The 21,406-nt window shown below is 40.2% G+C and overlaps 1 protein-coding gene across 2 annotated transcripts in view; it reads right to left on the reverse strand.

Moving 5' to 3' along the window:
- EP300 (E1A binding protein p300) overlaps positions 1 to 20,562 on the reverse strand; it is an 82,183-nt gene extending 61,621 nt beyond the window's left edge. Inside the window, exons 1-2 of one of the 2 annotated variants that reach the window (XM_026017428.2) lie at positions 19,949 to 20,562; positions 954 to 1,591 (exon numbers count right to left, since the gene is read on the reverse strand). In XM_026017428.2, the coding sequence (XP_025873213.1) occupies positions 954 to 1,591; positions 19,949 to 20,042 (732 nt within the window). In that variant the 5' untranslated portion in view covers positions 20,043 to 20,562. The remainder of the gene's footprint in view (positions 1 to 953; positions 1,592 to 19,948) is intronic. The other variant, XM_026017429.2, reaches the window with a different exon arrangement.
- Positions 20,563 to 21,406: the final 844 nt, after the last annotated feature.

Raw genomic sequence — 21,406 nt, forward strand, 5'->3', positions numbered from 1 at the left:
AAGAAGCAGGCTCCATGCAGCCTGATGCGGGACGTGATCCAGGGACTCCAGGATCATGCCCTGGGCCGAAGGCAGGCACTAAACAGCCGAGCCACCCAGGGATCCCCATAACATCTTAATTCTGTATATAAAGAACACATTTTTAAAGTTTCAGAAAATATATTTAGCTTTACTTAATAAAGCAAAAAAAGTAGGCTTTTTGAAAAAGAAAAGCCTTTCAATCAATGACCAAAATTAGGTTAACTGGACATTTGGTATACTGAGGTTCCAGAGTAAACGAATACACCTTTATGTCCGTCAACTGAGAAAAAAATAACATTTAATAAATCTTTTTTTTTTTTTAAGATTTCATTTATTTATTCATGAGAGACACACGCAGAGGGAAAAGCAGGCTCCATGCAGGAAGACCGTGGGACTCGATCCCAGAACCCCAGGATCACACCCTGAGCCGAAGGCAGATGCTTAACTGCTGAGCCACCCAGGCATCCCACATTTAATAAATCTTTTAGAATAAATACCTCTTGAAAACCAGGGACATTCCAAGTAATGGAAATAAGTGATATCTGAAGATGGTATAAAGCCAGCTAGCTCAAAACCATATTTTTACGAGGATATGAAAACTAAAAATGGGCTTAGAAAAGAGCAAAAAATATTCTAGTATTTGTGAAAATATTCTAATACCTATTCTTTAACATTCTAATACTGAGAGAATAGGAACTAGTATACAGTATCACTGAGCTGTAAAATAACAGTTTTATTCAAAATTAATATAAAAGCTTCATAAAATTTGTGACAACACAGACCCTTGGCATATGTTTGAGAAATAGCACACCATATAATAAAATCAAGCATGAATGGTAAAGAATAAATGAGTAACTGACCTCAAGCCCTCCTTCCATCATCGGAACAATCAAAATAAACTGATAGTGCATACAAACCAAAACTGCACTTACCTTAAGAGGCTGAGGGCCTCTCAATCCCGTTTGTCCTCCCATCTGAGGAGAGCCTTGCTGTAGTGGCTCGGTCATTAAACTGCCAGCATTTCCCATGCCTGGGTTTGGGTACTGCATATTAGGTCGCCCCCGGCCTGCTCCAATTGAACCGTTCATGACTTGATTAGGCATCATCCCCTGTCCATTGCCTGCATTCAACATTCCAGGATTCATGCCAGCATTCATCCCTGTGTTCATTCCCATGGCAGGCTGATTTACTGGACTGTTCATCATACCTGCTGCAGATGGCGTAGGACCCTGATTTGGTCCACTAGTGCCCATCCCCATGTTGGGAGAAGTCAAGCCTGCCTGCGCCATTGGGCTTTTAACCATGCTATTTATCAAACCTAATCCAGGACTGTTCTGTTGGGGCTGGCTGGCCATGCCTTGGCCTGGGCCACCAACCCCCATATTGAGGTTAGGGGAACTACCAGACCGTAGCAATTCTGACAGTTGTTTATGTTTAGAGGCTGCATCTTGTACTATGCCAAGACTTGTCTGAAGCTGACTAATATCACCACCATTGGTTAGTCCCAATTCTGTAGAGTTGATTAATTCATCTGGTAAGTCATGCTCCAAATCAAATAGAGAGCCAAAATCTAAAAGGAAAGAGAAAAGATAAAGATTAAAGTTGACAGAATCAAAATTACAAATTGCTCTATGCTTTGTTCTGGATAAGCATTAAATATTTTCTTTTTCTTTTTCTTTTTTTTTTTTAGATTTTATTTATTTATTCATGAGAGACACACAGAGACAGGTAGAGACACAGGCAGAGGGAGAAGCAGGCTCCCTGCAGGGAGCCCGATGTGGGATTTGATCCTGATACTACAAATCATGCCCTGGGCCGAAGGCAGGTGCTAAACCACTGAGCCACCCCAGGATCCCCAGCATTAAATATTTTCAAACCTCACTCCATGGAATACTATTTGTACTGCAGTCTTTCATATTATACTTAAAAAAAAAATGTTACATATGTATTTAAAAATTAGAGAATATTTGATGTCAACAAGTTTAAACACTTATGAACTGTACCTAAGACCAAAGGAAAAAGGATTAAATGTTAGCACAACATCCATTATGAGTTGCTGAGTTTGTACCCATGATCATGAAAAAGATTTAAAAAAATTTAATATTCCAGAATTCCTTATAAGAGGTTAAAATAACTTATCTATACACAAACTAAATTCAGAATGAAATAAAATATTTGAAATACAATACTAAAGACAACTGATGGTTTCTTGATCTTTTGGCTAAAATCAAGTGAAGACAATGAATACAAAAGATCCACCATTTGCAAAACATTCACTGTGAGAGCTTCATGAAGACAGGGTCTATCTGCCATTCTTTACCAAGTGCTTATTACAGTGCCTGCCACAGAACAAGTCCTTGATCTGAGTGAATTCCCTTTCACCTGACCTCAGCCTGCAAGATTAGTTTTCCTTAACCAAAATCTTGCTGTAATAGGATACAAAACCATGCCTCTAGCTCCTTCAACAACATACAAATCACCCTGACCCCACAAAAAAGAATATGCAAATTATGGATTAATTCAGAGTCTCTCAATCTTGGCATTACTGAATATTTTGGGCTGGATATTCTTTGTTGTGGGGAAGAGGAGATTGGCCTATACATTGTAAGATATGCAGCAGATCCTTGGTCTCTCTCAATGCCAGTGGTACCCCTACCCCATTTGTGACAATGTCTCCAAAAATTACCAAATGTCCACTGGAAGGAAAGAATTCTCCTGGTTGATCTGTGGAATAACAGTATTAACTCATTATACAGAATGAGGTGTTTTGAGGGGTTTTTTTTCCTTTTAATTCCCCAAGTAGCTTTCACATTAACAAAGCCTAATTGGGTATTTAATAATTAGATATATGTGGCTCTACAACTGATTATACTATTAAAAGACAGACCATTCCTTGAAGACAAGATACCACTTAGTAATGATCTACTTGGTCCAATTAGTGTTGGTTCCTAAGCACAATTCTTCCCATATGTGCCCTTCCTATTTTAAGAGGATTCTATAATGGCACTGAAATTATCTGTGTATCTGTCTCTCTCCCCTCCTTCCTGCTATCTCTTCCTTCCACCACCCCTTAATGCCACCTCTGCATACAGACTGTAGCTTTTTGTGAAGGACAAGTCTCACCACTTATACACCAACTCCCTGCCTGATGTCCAACACACTTAAGCATCTGGTCATATTATAACTGCTCTCAATCACATCCCAGGATCACAGGGCATGATTCAAAGTCCAGACTTTTATAGTTTTATTATTTCCTTTTGAAAAATCATTTTGTGCTCTTCCACTATAAAATGTACCTTAGTTGTTTTGGAATACAAATAAAGTTTTATTTTTTTAAAGATTATATTTATTTATTCATGAGAGACAGAGAGGCAGAGACACAGGCAGAGGGAGAAGCAGGCTCCATGCAGAGAGCCTGACGTGGGACTCCATCCAGGGTCTCCAGGATCACGCCCTGGGCTGCAGGCGGCGCTAAACCGCTGCACCACCGGGGCTGCCCTCATGTAGAAATTTTAAAAAGTGCACATAGGTGATGAGAGGAAATCACAGAAGTAACACTACATTTTAAAACTTTTTTTTACATTTTAAAACTTAAAGAATAGAGACATAAATTAATGAGTTAACTAGCCAAGTTTTTTTTTTTTTTTAAAGATTTTATTTATTTATTCATGGGAGACACGGAGAGAGAGGCAGAGACACAGGCAGAGGGAGAAGCAGGCTCCATGCAGGGAGCCTGACATGGGACTCGATCCCAGGTTTCCAGGATCACACCCTGGGCCGTAGGCGGTGCTAAACCGCTGTGCCACCGGGGCTGCCCTAGCCAAGTTACTATGTCAGAAAAAGAACAGCAGCAAGATAACCAAAGATAAAAGAATTACCAACAAAAGAGAAAAGGAGAGATTCAACTGAGAGGGTACCAACAAAACCAGAAAACGCTGGTTCTTTGAAGAAGAGAAATAAATTTCTGGGAAAGTTAAGGAAAAAAGAAAAAACAGAAAGCAATACAGCTCGTAACTTTACACAAAAAATTGAAGAGACAAAAATGGGTATGTTCCTGAAAAAATATTCACCAAACCTTAATCAAAAAGAAATTCTGCGGCAGCCCTGGTGGCGCAGCAGTTTAGCGCCGCCTGCAGCCCAGGGCATGATCCTGGAGACCCAGGATCGGAGTCCCACATCAGGCTCCCTGCGTGGAGCCTGCTTCTCCCTCTGCCTGTGTCTCTGCCTCTCTCTCTCTCTCTCTGTGTCTCTATGAATGAATAAATAAAATCTTAAAAAAAAAAAAATTCTGTAGGATAAATGTCCCAGTTTCTGAAACAAATCAATGACATGAAGGAAAAATGTAAGGGAATGTGAGGAGTTTTTATTACAGATCCAACAACTAGGTTATGTCCTGTTTGGATCCTGCAAACCAACTATATAAAAAAAAAAAGAAAACACACACACACACACACACACATTTTAAAGAAGAGAATCAGGGAGGGGCACCTGGCTCAGTTGAGCATCCTACTCTTGGTTTCACCTCAGGTCACGATCTCAGGGTTGTGCAATCGAGCTCCTCATTGGGCTCTGTGCTCAGCAAGGAAGTCGGCTTAAGATTCTTTGTCCCTCCCTCTCCTTCTGCCCTTCGCAGTGACACTCTCTCAAATAAATAATAAAGTCTTAAAAAGAAAAAGAATTAGGAAAATAAAGCATGACTGAGTGGTGGGTAGTATTAAATTACCAATTTTGGTGGGTGTGGTAACAGCATAGTTACTATGTTAAAACAAATCCTTTTAACTATGAGATACATATTAAGGCATTTCTGGTGAAATGACTTGTCTGGGATTTGCTATAAAACACCCCAGCAAAAAAAGAAAGGAGGGAGCATGTATGTGCGTACAAAAATAACTTGAAGTAACACACACAGGAATTCCCTTTATATTATTCTATTAAATTGAAACTTCCCATTTAAATAAGTTTAAAAGAAGGAGACATAGAAAGCTTGAATTATCCTGTTACTACTATTAAGGAAATAGTCTGGAGGTGCCTGGGTGGTGCAATCAGTTAAGAATCTGACTCTTGGTTTTGGCTCAGGTCATGATCTCAGGGTCATTAAGATTGAGTCCTGCATCAGGCTCCTGCTCAGGGAAGTCTGCTTGGGATTCTCCCTCCTTCTCCCCCTGCCCCTCTCCTGGTTCACATGCCCACATGCAAGAGCACTCTCTCTGAAAGTAAGAAAAGAAAGAGTCTATTTTAATCACTGGCTAATCTTCCCATAAGGAAAATACCAGATCTAAATGTTTTTACAGGGATGTCCTACCGAACTTTAAAGTAAGACAATTCAACCTCATACAAACACTTCTAGAAAATAGAATATTCTAAAAAATCACACGGCCAGTACAAGAAAAGAAAATCATGAACATAAGAAGCAAAAACTCAACCCCCTCAAACAAAAACAAATCCCTAGCAAATCAAATTCATCAGCGTCTTTAAAAAGTACTGTAATGGGAATAAATAATCAGATAGATAGATGATAGATAGATAGATAGAACTGTGATGGGATGCCTAGGTCGCTCAGCAGTTGAGCATCCGCCCTTAGTTCAGAATGTGAACCCAGAGTTCTGGGGTCGAGTCCCGCATCAGGCTCCTGCATGGAGCTTGCTTCTCTTCCCTCTGCCTGTGTCTCCCTCTCTCTCTGTGTCTCTCATAAATAAATAACATTTAAAAAAAACAACAACAACAACAACAAAAAAAAAACTACAGCCATCAAAAAAGTGATGGGAACTTCCTTAAATTGATAAAAAGGTTCCTTCCAAAATCTAAAAACTGACAGCAAATATGCATTAATGGACCAACATCAAAAGTCTCTTTAGCATAAGAACAAGATAAATATACCCATGACAAACATTTCTAATTCAACACTGTACTGGAACATCTAGCCAAAGCAATAAATACAAGAAAAATTACACATTCAGTGCAATGCCAATCAAAATCCTAACAGTTTTTCAGAGAATCAGACAAAAGAACTCTGAAGTACACACAGAAGAGGCTAGTTTCTCCCTCTGTATAATAGGAAAGTACCTACTTCATAGATTATTTATAAGGATTAAATGAGTTAATATACGTATTTAGAATACTGCCTGACACACATTAAACACCATGAAAATGTTTCATCTATTATTATTCAATGGAATCATTACCTAATTGGCAGGCAAAACAATCTTATAATGAGAATGAACTTTTATCAGGCACTTTCAATGTGTCAGGCATTGTTCTTGGCACTTCAATAATTGTATCATTCCCACTAACCTTCTCAACAATATCAAAAGTAGGCAAGAGTGACACAGAATTCACTAAGCAGAAATCTACTCCAGTAATATGGAAGTCTTACTTGGGGCACATAATCTCAAGGATTTTTTTTTAGTATTTATTTATCTATTTATGATAGACACAGAAAGAGAGAGAGGCAGAGACACAGGAGGAGGGAGAAGCAGGCTCTATGCCGGAAGCCCGACGTGGGACTCGATCCCGGGACTCCAGGATCGCGCCCTGGGCCAAAGGCAGGCGCTAAACGGCTGAGCCACCCAGGGATCCCCCGAATCTCAAGGATTTTAATTTAACCTGTACTATAGCCAAATCTACTGCATTTGATTGCTGTTTCAGGTTTATGCAAAAACAGTTCACATCACATTACAAAGTTAAGCTCCACTGTGAAAACAAACAGGAGGATTTACACTGGTAGACCCTGAAGATAAAAGTTTAGGATTTTTCTTTTTTTAATGGCAATTCTGTACTTTTAAAAAGATTTTATTTATTTATTCATGAGAGACCGAGAGAGAGAGGCAGAGACATAGGCAGAGGAAGAACCAGGCTCCCTGCGGGGAGCCTGATGTGAGACTCCATCCCAGCACCCAGGATCAAAACCCGAGCCAAAAGCAGGATGCTCAACCACTGAGCCACCCAGGCGTCCCAATCCTGTACTTCCAATAGACCTAAATTGTAGTTACTACTACTCAGGTTTCAACTCAAAGATTGATCCTAATACTGTTTCCTAAGATGACTCTCAACCTCATTTATGCACTTCCTATCTTCATCTTTTGTTATAACTAAACATCTGTGTACATCTTACTTCATTACCAAATTATAAATATCTGAAGGATAAAGGTTATTTTACTTTATTTATTTATAAATGAGAGAGAGAGAGAGAGAACATGTGCGAGCACGTGTACACACGGGTTGAGGTAGAGTCAACAGAATCTCAAGCAGACTCCCCACTAACAAGGAAGCTGGTCATAGGGCTCTACTGCACAGCCCAGAGAGCATGAGCTGAGCCAAAATCAAGAGTTGGATGCTTAACCAACTGAGCCACCCAGGCACCCCAAGGGTTGCATTTAATAAATATTTACATTTCTCACAAGATCTAAGATATGCTCACAGAATTAAATGTATCCAGCAATTCTAAAATTAAATATTGTAATTATATCTGATTTGGTATTTATAACTTAATAAAAGTTCTCTTACCTATACTTAAAACACTTTCAACAGCTATGCTGATTAAATTTGAGAGACTATGTAAAAGTCATATATACTTTGATCAAACACTCTTATTTCATCTAATATCATGAACAGTCATTATTACTCCTAAGCTACTTTGCACCTCAAAGCTCTGGACGTATATGATTCCTAGATGCCATCAGCTATCATTGTTATCTATAACTTGGCACTGCTCAAGGAGTCCAAATATCTGGATTTAAACCCAATTCTATAAGCTGACCTCATTTAGCAACTGTGAGCTCAAGTCACCCCTTCCACCAAAAAAGACAGTAAAACTCTGTCTACCCACTTCATGGAGTTTTGTTGTTCTCTTTTTAGGGCTAGAAGAGTGTCTACTGAGAAAGGGAAATTCACACAGAAGAGGATTCTGGTGTCCCTGGCTGAGAATCTGAACACCTGATGAGAAATGTCAGAACCTCCTATCCAGAAGGAGGGGCCAGGATAATGTCCAGGGTGAGTCCTTGCCCATAACTTTGTCAAAACAACAAAAGGAACCCATGGTCTAAAACTAGTAGAAAAGCAAGTCCCAAACTAAAAGCAATATGTATTGAAAATGCAAGGGAAAAACATAATTTTTTAAAAAGATTTGTTTGTTTATTATAGACACATGGGGGGGGGGGGGGCAGAGACACAGGCAGAGGGAGAAGCAGCAGGCTCCATGCAGGGAGCCTGATGTGGGACTCGATCCCAGGACTCTAGGATCACACCCTGGGCAGCAGGCAGGCGCAAAATCACTGAGCCACCCAGGGAAAAACAGAATTTAAAAATTTAATATCACGGGGATCCCTGGGTGGCTCAGCAGTTTGGCACCTGCCTTTGGCCCAGGGCGCGATCCTGGAGTCCTGGGATCGAGTCCCGCATTGGGCTCCCGGCATGGAGCCTGCTTCTCCCTCTGCCTGTGTCTCTGCCTCTCTCTAAATAAATAAATAAATAAATAAATAAATAAATAAATAATTAAATAATTAAATAATTAAAATAAATAAATAAAAATAAATAAAAAATAAAAATTTAATATCACAATTTAGGAAATCCTACTGAATGGTGGGTTTTAGTACTGACCAGCCTCAATTTCATGCTTGTTACTAATAAGCTCTTCAAGTTCTTCCTTATTCTTCAAGGAAAGGGAGAAAAATGAAGGTTCAAATAAATCATCTTCTCAGGCCCCCATGTGAACTTGCCCTTCATAGGGATTAGTTCAGATCAGGTGAATAAAATTGAATGTTCAGCAAACATGAGAAACCTAGAGGGTCCCTTAACCTAAGGGTTTGGAATTTTTATTCTAAAGAGATAATTGATCTACTTAAGAATTTTAAGCAAAAATATGGTATGAACAAATTTGTATTTATCAGAGCCCACTCGAGTAAACAAGATGAAGAATGAATTGGACAGATAAGTCTGGAGTCAGAGACTGGTCAGGAGGCTGCTGCTGGAGAAGTAACAAAAATTAGCAGTTAATCCTGGAGCAGAAGTACTAAATGGGCAGAGGCATCAAAGATGCCAATCAAAAAGAACTCTTTCTGACTGACTATAGGTAGGAGGTTAAGAAAAAAAGACATAGATGAGTCCTAAGTTCCTGGGTTGGATGGCCTAAGAGTAGATAGGGGCTCTGTTATACAGATGAACAATCCAGAGAAAAACATTGTGATGTAAGAAAAATGTGGAGCTTAAGTCACCACCAGACATTAAGGGGACCATCATATATACAGGTATTTAAGGGACAATAATTTTAACCATCAAACAATGTTAAAACCCAACATTCCCCAGCCCATCCACCAGAAATACTATCTTGGAAACCAGGTTCCAAGAAGGAAATATTAGTGGTGTCCCATGCTCTAGAGAGAATTTACTAAATGGAGATACTAGGAGATATTTACTAATCTAGGTAAGAGCAGTTCAGTGGAGTTATAAAGAGCAAATACCACCCTGCAGTGGATGGAGAAGTAGGAGGTAGAAAGGAAATGACAACAAGTAACTTTTTAAGATATTAAAGTAAGCTCCTAAATAGTTGCTCAATTGCACCCTTTATGATTAGAAATTTATAAATCTGAAATTTATTTCATTACCTTTTACACCATCCTATGGCAAATATTACCAAAGAGTATCACAAACAACTGTTGAATGAATTCACATACTATATCCAATAAGACATTTTCTGCTTGCTTTCAAAAAATTATCAAGACCAATCAATAATAGCAGACTATATCTTCCAAATAGTTCCTTGACAAGTTCCCAAATACCTTTAATGATGCTAAACTACAAAGTAACTTTGAGTAAAATGTTTCTTCACCTGAGTGTACATTCGATCCAAACATGGTGATACAAATGTGACAGGCCAGATTCAAATGTGATTTGCAAAGTTTAGAATATATGATAGACTAGGTATTAGAAATGTGACAATCTAAACAAAAACGAATTCGGATTGAATATATGGGAAACAAGTGTTGAGTCAAAACATCCTTTCATTATTACATACTGATTTTGTAAGTCACCCTTGGTATTTTCTATATTGCTATTATGGAGTCAGCCATATTACCTTCTGCAAAATGAGTATTCACATCACTTAGCCTTTCCAAAAATCAAGATCAAGATGATTTCACAATATATGAGAAATTAGATAAACACTACCACCATGAAATATATAAATGAAGCATAACCTTCAAAATTAGAATTATTAACAATACAATCCCACACTGCACTGTAAGCATAGATAAGAGGCTTTTTTTTTTCAAGTTACTAATTAGGATGTGAAACTTGAAATAATTTTGGATCAAAATCTAATTCTACTGAACAGCACCTCTTCCCACTTTTACATTTTCCCCCCATTTAGAAAGCCCAAACATTATTTGTTGGAGAAACAGGCTTTCTGTGCTTCAGGCAAACTGAAGTTAAATAAAAGATCAGTTTTGCTCTTAAACTGTGCACATAAGTAAAATACCCATGCTAATATCCATACTGTCCCAAAACCATTCAATTCTCGAGTATCCACTTAGAAGATAAAATTCACCCACTGATTCTTTCATTTAGTTTTCTCTATGACATTAAAATGCTTTAAAAAAATTCCAGATCTCAAAACCTTTCTTTCCTTTAATCCAGTGGTGAGGCCAGAGGGCAAGTAGGAGCAGGACAGATGGAGTAGAGGCAAAGAGTATATAGGATGTGAACAACCTAAAGTTCAGCCAGTTCAGCACTAAAAGAATTCAAAGTAGGGAGAGCAAAGTGAGCAAAGAGGTGGACAGAGAACAGAATGCTAGAGCCTCTATTCCAGGTGAGAGATTGAAGATTTTAAAAAATAGGGATGGAAATGAAAGCCAAATCTACATAATTTCAATAAATCTGGTAACAGTTTGGCTAGACATTGACAATGTAACAAAGATCTCTCCTTATTGGTTTAGGGCACTCCTACATCATTAACTCAGCTGTTTGGGGCCCTTAAAAAGCATGACATTTTAAAACATTGTAGTCTTTAAAATGAGGCAAATTTGCAAACCTCATGAATTAGGCTGAAACACACACACACAGAAAAAAAGAAAAAAAAAGAATTAGGTTGAAACAAGATATCTAATGTTACTTCATTCAGTGCTTTATTTAAAAACAGTATTTTGAGGGTGCCTGGGTGGCTCAGTCAGTTAAGCATCTGCCTTTGGCTCAGGTCATGATCCTGGGATCAAGCCCTGCATTGATTGAATTTGGATTGAATATATGGGAAACTAGTATTGAGTCAAAACATCCTTTCATTATTACATACTGATTGTGTATGTGTTTATCCATGCTCAGCAAGGAGTCTGCTTGCTTCTCCCTCTCCCTCTGTCCCTTCCCCTTTGCTCATTCTAACAAATCTTTTTTTAAAAATAGTATTTTGATACTCTGTAGATGAAGCAGAACTAATCTAATCTCATACAACCCACCTATTAGGGAAAGAAAGGTGCACAAACTACTTTTGAAAGACTAAGAAAATTAAATGAAATATCCATGCTGGAAAAACAGGTAAGATTTCTAATCCTTTTCAAAACAAGTGGAAACAATCTTTTGAGTTATATACAAATTTGGACTGAAGATGATTATCAATATTAGGCCATACAGGATCACACAGCTATGCATGTTAGCAGCAAGTGTTGAATTCTGAAATCCAATGGAGGCAAAGGGCAGAAGTACATGCAAATTTCAAAATATGCATTGTTAACATTGTCCTGCAACCATGACATCAAAAGGTATACCTATACCTTGGCAAGTGACTGACTTCAAGTTGACTCAACCCCAACACATTTAAGTTAGATCTCAAAATTGAAACAAAGTGCTCTAATTGATCCCAAATGTGTGACCTCGGGCCCACTTTTAGAAGTTTTATACTATCTGCTTTGCTCATCAATTTATAAATATAGTGACACTTCTTGGCATGAAATTAACTAAAGGTGAGGACACTATTATTTATTAAAATCCTACCTCAAAAATCAACTCAATGACATGTTCATATTAAACCTAAACGGCATGTTAATTAAACTATTGCTGATCATTTCTTGATTTTGAGTAGTGGTAACATCTTAGGAGCTTTGCGGTGAGGCTAAGATTTGTTTGCCTGACTGGGGTTTTGTGCTGATGTAATGAAATGCCTATAGGGGATCCTATATGATAGAGCTATCATACTATCTCTACAAAAAACAAAAAATTCCTAAAGATTGCATATCTGTAATGAAAAAGGAGTGTGTGAATGTTTCTGAGTTACCTGCTGTATCTTCTACATTTAGGACAACTGATAAACAAAACTTGGACCTTAAAAAGTAACAATTCACATCAATAATTAATCTAACAAAAACTTCCAAGGCAAATGGAAGTGCACTTCAAAAGATGAATGACATACCCCTAGTCTTCCCTGCCATTTAGGTGTTTTTGATACTGATCCTGTACCGTGTCACCAAAATTTGTCTTTCCCTTTTCCCTGACCATGTCATCCTCTTGTTCATAAAATTTTTATCCTGATGGTAAATGTTAAACTCCTTACATTTCTGTCTGCAGACATGTTACCATAGTCTGCATTCCAGTCATATTAGAACCACCTGCATTTGTTCCACCTAAAACAGAAATACTCTTCCAACTTTCTCTACTTCTAAGTTATCTTAAAAGTTCTCCTACCTCTGTTCAAATACATTTTCTCTCTGACGTTTTTCCTTTAGTTCTCCAAATCCACCCTGTCAGAAACAATCCCTATTCTCTATCTTTATCACAACTTTTTAAAACATTTTTCAGTGTATAACTCACTGGGAAATCGTGTGGACCTGTATACCAACCCCACCAGATAGATCCTAAATGCTTTGAGAGCAAAAAGTACAACCTTGATTCATTTTTACATGTTCAAGTGTCTAATAAAACTTGGCGGTAGTCGATGGTTGCTGGCTGAAATGAGAGAAAAGATACACCCATTGAAAGCAGTGACTACTCAACTCAGGAGAATCACACTTCAAAATGTTCAAAATTTAACTCTTCACAACCCTTCCCCACCACATCCATACACAATTACTTCATTTCCTATGTTTGCTATCTTAGTAAATGGCAACTTTACCAATCCAGCTGCCCAAACTTGAAACTTGGGAATTACCCTTGGTTCCTCTATCACAATATCCTATGTGTAATTAATCACCCACTTTCCTCACATCTTTTCACTGCTTTCCATCTACTAATTCAGGCCACCCTCATCACAGCTGGAATCCTAAAACAGCCATCTCTCTGGTCTCCATTTCATATTGTTCCCTATTCCTTTCCAAAGCATTCCACACTTTAGGCAATCATCAAGGTACAATTTTATGCCCCATTCATTTAAAAGAGCTAAAATTCAAAGTCTAAATTCCAATAAGTATTATAAGCCAAGCATAACTGGCTCTTACTTCTATAGCCCTGTCTCTTGCTATCCCCCTATCCAGATGGATATTAACAGGTTCCCTAGCAGGCTACACTCTTGTCCTCAGCCTGGGCTCACTCTTACTAACCCTATATTCTATCCTTCAGATCTCAAGATCAGACACCAATTCCTCAGAGACAGCTGCGAAAGAAACAGTCGTTACAGGTCCTCGTTTCTCCCAATATACACAGTACTTCCCAAAAATAATGTTGGTCACATCAGTCTCAAATGTCGCTCTGATCTCTGTATCTATAAGCTATGGGAAGGAAGGGTCCATCTCCATCTCGACTACCAGAGTATCCCCTGCACTGAGGATAAATGCCAAGTATACAGAAAATGTTAGTCCAGTACAGATGAATGCCAGCTTGTCAACTCTTCTAAGCCAGTATTTTTCAAATTGTGGGTCACAAGCCAATAATGGGTCATGAAATCAATAGTGGGTCAAAACAAGCACTTAAAAAAAAGAAAATATAATAGAAAACATCAGTATAGGGCAGCCCAGGTGACTCAGCGGTTTAGCGCCGCCTGCAGCCCAGGGCCTGATCCTGGAGACCCGGGATCGAGTCCCACACTGGGCTCCCTGCATGGAGCCTGCTTCTCCCTCTGCCTGTGTCTCTGCCTCTCTCTCTCTCTAATAATTAAATAAAATCTTAAAAAAAAAAAAAAAAAAGAAAACATCAGTATATTACAGGTAGTAAGGGTAAGTAGTTTGTCCACTGGCTGAGGCAGAGTGTCTAGTTCTCCACGTAAAATGTAGTTTTCATTGGGTATGGTTAAAAAAATTTTTTAAATAAAAAAATTTTTTTAATAAAATAAAGAAAAATTTTGAAAACCACTGCACTGCTCCTTTTCTTCTGCCTCTTCCTTTTTAAGAAAGTCATCTTTTAAGACCCAGATAAGCAAACAGAAAATAGAAAAAAAATAATGATCACACAGTTCTTTAGTAAAAAGCCATTCTTAACTTGAGCATTTCCAGTAAGAACAATCTGCTGATTTCTCATTATGCTTTAAATACTTGATTTCCATTTTAATTACTTACTTATACAAGACACCCTATATGACAGTACATATAGTACTTCTACTTTTATTTTAATCTCTGCTACCACATTCTTACACTCTTCAGAAACTTAATCTTTGAGTAGATTTATTGGCTAACTGCACCATAAGCTTTACTTCTAAGACAACTACTCTCTGAATTTCATGAACTGGGCTTTCTCTTTATCCAGTCTATCTGTAAATCCATTAAAAAATCTACCACTGGCTTGCTGTTGCTATATATTTACTCAGTAAGGTTAAAAACCGTCAACACAATGAGTGCATGCTACACTGCAGCACGCACTCTCCTAAGCATTTGATAAAGAGACTTTTCATTTATTCCTCACCACAGTCCTGGAAGGTGGGTACTACAGGTAAGGAAGCTGAGAAAAAGAGGTTAATTGGTCCAAGATACATAGTTAATCAAGGCACAACTGGGATTGAACTCTATAAAGTAGTCTCTCCAAAAACCCTTTTTCTTAACCGCTCACTTTTTTTCCGGAGTTTTAGTTTTCCTTTCTCTCTCTCAACTATATTACTCCTAATTGCCTTTTGACACATTTAGAAAATAACATCTGTATCTAAAAACAAAGGATATCTAAACTGTTCAGAAGAAGCTTAATACCTTAATATTTATTCTCTTAAACCTGTGAGAACTGAGCAATAAAAAATTTCAGAAAACTAACACCCCTCACATGAAAAAACTTATCTGCAAAATTCAATGTTAAACAATTTTATACCTGGTATAATTTAAGTTTCAACTTGCCTATTAATCTCTCTTCTGTTTGCCAAACTAAAAAATTCAACTTCAGAAATTCTCAAAGAAGAAACCCTAAGACCATAAAATACAAAACAGGCATGTCTTATTTTTCTATTAATTGTTGGGTGTCATGAATTGGCAGAACGGCTCCTGAAACTGTTTCTGTAAATACACCAGGAAGAGGTATTTTACACTCCCACTTGTATCTGCAACATTCTTCCTACTCCTTTTTTTTTTTCCCCTTTCCTATTTACCACTTAATGTCCCTACAAACTCCACTAGGCACTTATTTTCAACTTCTTGTTTCAATTTATCTCGCTTTTTATAGAATAGACTAAGGAGAAGGTGGAAAAGCAAAGTAAAACAGAAAATAATGCCAAAAGGCAACCAAAAGCAGAAACCGTTTCCTCTCTCTCCATTATACATTCACTGGACATGCCAATGCATTTCTTACGTCTGTGACAGACGAATTTCTGCTGGAAAAGGCACCCATATTGGATGTAATATGTACAAGATTTACAACATGGGCAGCCTGGGTGGCTCAGTGGTTTAGTGCCGCCTTCCGCCCAGGGCGCGATCCTGGAGACCCGGGATCGAGTCCCACATTGGGCTCCCTGCATGGAGCTTGCTTCTCCCTCTGCCTGTGTCTCTGCCTCTCTGGGTCTCTCATGAATAAATAAAACTTAAAAAAAAAAAAAAAAAAAAAAGATTTACAACGTAACAAGTTGCTTAAAAAGCCACTTTAACTATCAACCACAGATAACCTTCTTGAAGCCCTATAAATGAACTCACAAAGCCTCGAGAATAAGCAACTGCCAGTGTTCAAGGCACTTAATAAAATGTTTTGCAACATAACACTGAGGTCAGCAATACCTCACTGGACCAAGGAGCCGTGACTGAAAAACTCCAGAAGCAGAATTCTAATGTAAAGATGCATGCCTTAAAAATAAAATTAAAACACAGTATCACAGGTTTAAGAGCTGAAAAAGAGGGCAGCCCAGGTGGCTCAGCGGTTTGGCGCCTGCCTTCAGCCCAGGGCGTGATCCTGGAGACCTGGATCGAGTCCCACGTCGGGCTCCCTGCATGGAGCCTGCTTCTCCCTCTGCCTGTGCCTCTGCCTCTCTTTCTATCTCTCATAAATAAATAAATAAAATCTTAAAAAAAAAAAAAAAAGCTGAAAAAGAAATGGCCTCCACCAAACACATTCATTCTGGTTAGGATAATAAACCATTAATCCACAATAGTGTTTTGAGAAAGTATAACTGACATAAAAAAAAAAATCCTTGCCACTTTTCAATTATGTATATTAATCTAGTGGTCAAAAGGATATATTTTATATCCTATCTGCCCTGTACCTCTGAAATGAAAAAGAAGCATAAAATCTAAGCCAATTCTGACACTAGTACATAGTAGGGCTACAAAACTGGTAGCGAGACCAGAAAGATCTTTACTTAGTATGCCAGAACCTAATGCTGTCACCCATCTTTCCAGAGCCTGTTCTCAGTGCACACAGCATCAAGTGTTTAAAAACCAGTGACAGAACATACCCAGTGAACAATGAAAGCAACATATCCTCCTCATCAAGTCCATCACTCAGATTATTAGAAATAGGATCAAGAAATATTTTCAGGACTTACCTGCTAACTTTCCTGATCAATAATTTTACCAAAATATTTTTGCAAATGGCTTTTATAACTTTTTTTGAAGAACATAAAGTCATTTGACTTTATCAAATAATTTTGATTTAACCATACCAAGTTAAATAAGATTTTCAATGGAACAAGTAAAAATATTCAAACAGGAACATAAAGATGTGAAAGCTAAAAAATAAGCCTCTTCCTCCCCATTCCAACACATAAAACTTGAACTTAATTCAAGTTATTTGAGTCAATCTGGAAATGTTTTAGAAGAATCTTTGACTATCTAATGAGAAGTCATTTTTATTCTGCATCAGTGGCTAACTTTAAAAATTCAGGAGTTGGAATTTAAACACTAGTTTTGTTAACACTTTACTATGTCAACCCAGTTGGCTTCCAGTTTCCTTTTCTATAAAACTGGCATATGCAAATACTCTTGGTAGGTACACTTACACTACTAAAATCGCAAGCCCTAATCATTAAAAAAAAAAAAAAAAGTTTTTGATATTTAAAATGTTGGGATCATTTTGACCCAGTTCTAGATAAAATTCATAATCAATTACCTAAAACTTACTTTCACATTTATAAAATACCCAGGTTAATAACTCAAAAGTCAAAATGTAGAAAGTTACATGTTGGAAAACTTTAAGTTTTAAAAAGTGTGAAGTGTCTCTGTTAAAAGTTCCCTGCAAACTTATACTATACACTGCTGGCTACGAAAAAAAGAAAGTCAGATCACCAAACTTGAATTAAGTTCACAATGGGACAGTATTTTCTTTACAACTACCTCCTTCTATTCCCCCCCGCAAAAAAAAAAAAAAAAAAAAAAAAAACAGACTGAGTAGGTTTAAAAATTGGACACCAAAGAATTCCTGGAGTATAAACTTAATGGGGGCAGGGAGATCAGCTCTCATCACAAAATTTAGAGAAAGGTAACTAATACTAAGATAAACTCTTAGTATTAAAATTGAGCTCATCTCAATATTGAGGATATTTTACTCTAAAAACCCACTTGATACATTTAGGACTCTTATAATTATCCAAAGATATTTCAAGTAGCAAAATAGTTTTTGTGTTCTAGACAGGTGAGACATTACTAAAACGAGTTAAAGTTGCCAAGTACACAGATCAAATATGGAGAAGGCAGGAGAGCACCTGAAGAGAGGTGTCTGAACAGAGCCCAGTCTTGCTTTTAGGCCTTGCAGTACACTCCAAGAATAAGCTACTCAAATCAGGAGTATTCAAAATGAAACACATTAAAGAAGTTTTCTCTAAAGCATCTCAAGTCTCCGGTGAACTAAAATGTAAAATCCATTACCACATTTCACAAAAATTAGAGAAACAACACAAAAACCTGCAGGCAGAAATATGTTTAAAGGTGATCTGAAAACCGCTGAGTACTTTAAGTGCAAAAGAATATGATACACGATATGCATTAATAGTTCTGAGGAAGAAAGGCACGTAAGAGAAAAAAAAAATCTGTAAAGACCAAAGAAAGTTCAAGGAATAAGGATAGATCAAAGTTCTTGCACTGCCAATTTTACAATTCTGAAGTAGAAAGGCACAAAACTGCAAAAATCCTCATTCTTTGCAGGTTATCTTAAACTCTTGACACATTTTTCTTAAAAAAGCAAAGCATCCAACGCATTTGCCATATCCTTACATTTTCACCCTCCGAAATGCAGCCTACTTAGAAACATGCTTTAGAAGTTCTCTACAAACTCAGAGGGTACATTTAACTCCATTATACACTCTCACTGGCAGATGGAGAGATGACGTTGAGTTAAAGAGATGCTCCGTAGTAGAGGGGGAATATCTTGTGGACTGTCAGATGGCCAGCCATTCTTCCTCTTCATTATCCTGACACCTCAAACAACTACGACAGCAAAAGAGAAGGTCGGGGGCCATCAGGAGAGCACCAAACTAATTATAAGAAGGGGATGATGGAGGAAAGTCTCCCTGAATTTCCCTGGACAAAAAGGGCTGGTCCACAACTGAGTGAAGTTTAAGAATGGTAGAGCTTTTTTACGCTGAACTATGGACCTCCAAATATGTTTAAAGCACAAAGAGACAAAAACACACAAATACAGAACCTAACGCACATTTTAAACTTTTATACGGATCAGCTAATGTATGCAGTTCATGACTGGGACCCTAACCACTTCTAACTTTGATTTCCAAGTACATAACTCCACACCATCGGTTATCTACACACACACACACACACACACACACACACCAAAAGAAAGTGACTACAAACTGCAAAGAAAATACCTCTGCTCTCTCTCAACCTAAAACCCGAGTTTCAGACATTTTGGTCTCACACCAAAGAAATGGGAGATGTAAAATGAACTGCGCTCCATATTGATTCTTAAGGCAAATAAAAAAAAAAAAAAAAAAAAAAAAACGGGAGGGGGGAAGCTAGGAATGGTAGGTAAAATAATTCGAACCAAATTTTGGCTTTGACGTTAAACCTAAGGTCAAACCTGAAATCGTGGACCACACATACATACAAATAAAATCATGATTTTTTTTTTACATTTTCATGCTCAAAGGAAAATCTTGGGGAAAAAAAAAAAAGAGAGAGAGAGAGAGAGAACCTTGAAAAGGAAGAGTGGAAAGTAGAGAAAACAGAGTAAGTGCAATAGAGGAGAAAGGATTCGCAATTCCTCATTTCTCAACAACAACAACAAAAAAATTCAAAGTAAAATTGCATAAAAAGCCCTTACACACAAATGCACTGGCATTTCAAAAATTAAACTGCATGGGAGCAACAATAAAGGCTATTTCCATAGCACCACTCAAGAGCTCTAATTCCAGAACACATCGATATGACATAGTGTTGCAACGAATGTATTAGGAAGCAAAAGAAAATGGTTGGGCTACTGGACGTCTTCGACCAGCTCATTCAAACACCTTTAAAATTAATCAAGAAGCAGAAAACTAACAAGAGAGGGGCAAAAAAAAAAAAAAAAAAAAAAAAGGAAGAAAAAAATGGAAGAAGAACGGTGCACCGAGCAAAAAAAGGATCAAGGGGGGATGTGGAAGGCCAGGGCTCCCGGGACTAACCTGTGCCGTCGCTGGCCGACGCCGAGAGGGCCGGAGATGAGAGTTTAGGCCGCTTGGCTGAAGGCGGCCCCGGTTCCACCACATTCTCGGCCATTTTTAATTCTTTCGGAGATACAGGCGAGGAAAACGAGAATCCTCGGGAAATCTCTTCTCCGGCCAGGGCTCCCCGCCCCGCTGCCTGGGGTGGGCTTGGGGGGCTCCGCCGGCCCCCGAGGGGGGTGGGGGAAGTTCCTTTTTCTTTTCGCTGGGTCGCGGTGGCCGAAGAGGGATGCGGACTCGATAGAAAAGGTAGGGGCAAGTGCGAGGGGCCGGGCCTGCGCCCAGGCCCGGAGGAGGGCACAGGAGCACAAACCCGCCGAGCGCGTCCGCTGCGGCGAATTCCCGAGAACTCGCGGCTCTAGAGGCGCAGTCCCCGGCCCGCCGCGGCCGGCCCCTGCCCAGCCGAGGTCTCTCGGAGCTCCGCCGCCGCCATCAGCCTCTTCCTCCTCGGCGCTGTCCTCCTCCTTCTCATCGCCACAAGGAGGCGGGGGCGAAAAGGGGGGAGAGGAGGAGGCGACGAGAGACACTCACCTCCTCCCGGTGCCCCCTCCCGGACCTGCGCCCCCACCCTCCGAGCCCTCCTCCTGCCGCCGCGCTCCGCGCCGCCGCCGCACCGGCCCCTAATGGCCGAAGAGAGCTCGCCCGAGCCGAGAGCCAGGCTGGCGCCGCCGCCTCACATCGCGCGGCGGGCGGCGGAGGCGCGGCGAGGACGCCGGGCGCGGAGCTCGCAGGTCCGGAGGGCCGAGGGGGCCGGGCCGAGCAGCGCCGCCCGCCCGCCCGCCCGCCCGCGCCGACGCCAAGCCCACCGAGGAGGGCCCGCTCCGGCGGGCGGCGCAGGCGGCCTCTCCTCGCGCCGCGCTCGCCTCCTTCGTCCTCCTCTCCCGCCGCACGGAAATAACTACGGCCGCCGCTGCGGCCCCCACCCCCGGCGGCCAGGTGCCGGGAGCGCCCGCCCCCCGGGGCTCCGCTCGGGGCCGCCCTCGGCGGCGGGCGAAGGCGCCGCGGGGCGCGGGGTTATGTAATGGTCCCCCCTAGGCGTCGACGCCGGCCCGGCTGCCGGGCCGCGGTGGGGGTGTGTGCGGACGGGAGGGGGCTGGGGTCGCCTCAGCCCGTGCGCCCCGGGCCCCCTGCCACTGTCTCGGCCCCTGCCGCCTCTCTCCGGCCCGGCTCGCCTCCGCACTCCGGCTCCAGCAGTCCGCACTCAGCCCGGCGTCCCGCTTGCCCACTCTCGCCCGCTCCCTCTCGCCCTCTCTCCCCCCCAGCCTAGCACACAAACAAGATGGCGGCTGTTGTTTCTTCCCTCTGCCGAATCCTCCTTACAGGCTAGCGGTAGCAGCGGCGGCCGGAAATGAGCCAAGGGGGGGTGAAAAAAAGGGGAGGGGCTGGGCCTCCGGAGGGAGGCGGCGAGGGGGCGGGGCC

The sequence above is a fragment of the Vulpes vulpes genome, chromosome 16, assembly GCF_048418805.1.
Source record: "Vulpes vulpes isolate BD-2025 chromosome 16, VulVul3, whole genome shotgun sequence".
Classification (NCBI taxonomy): Eukaryota; Metazoa; Chordata; class Mammalia; order Carnivora; family Canidae; genus Vulpes; species Vulpes vulpes.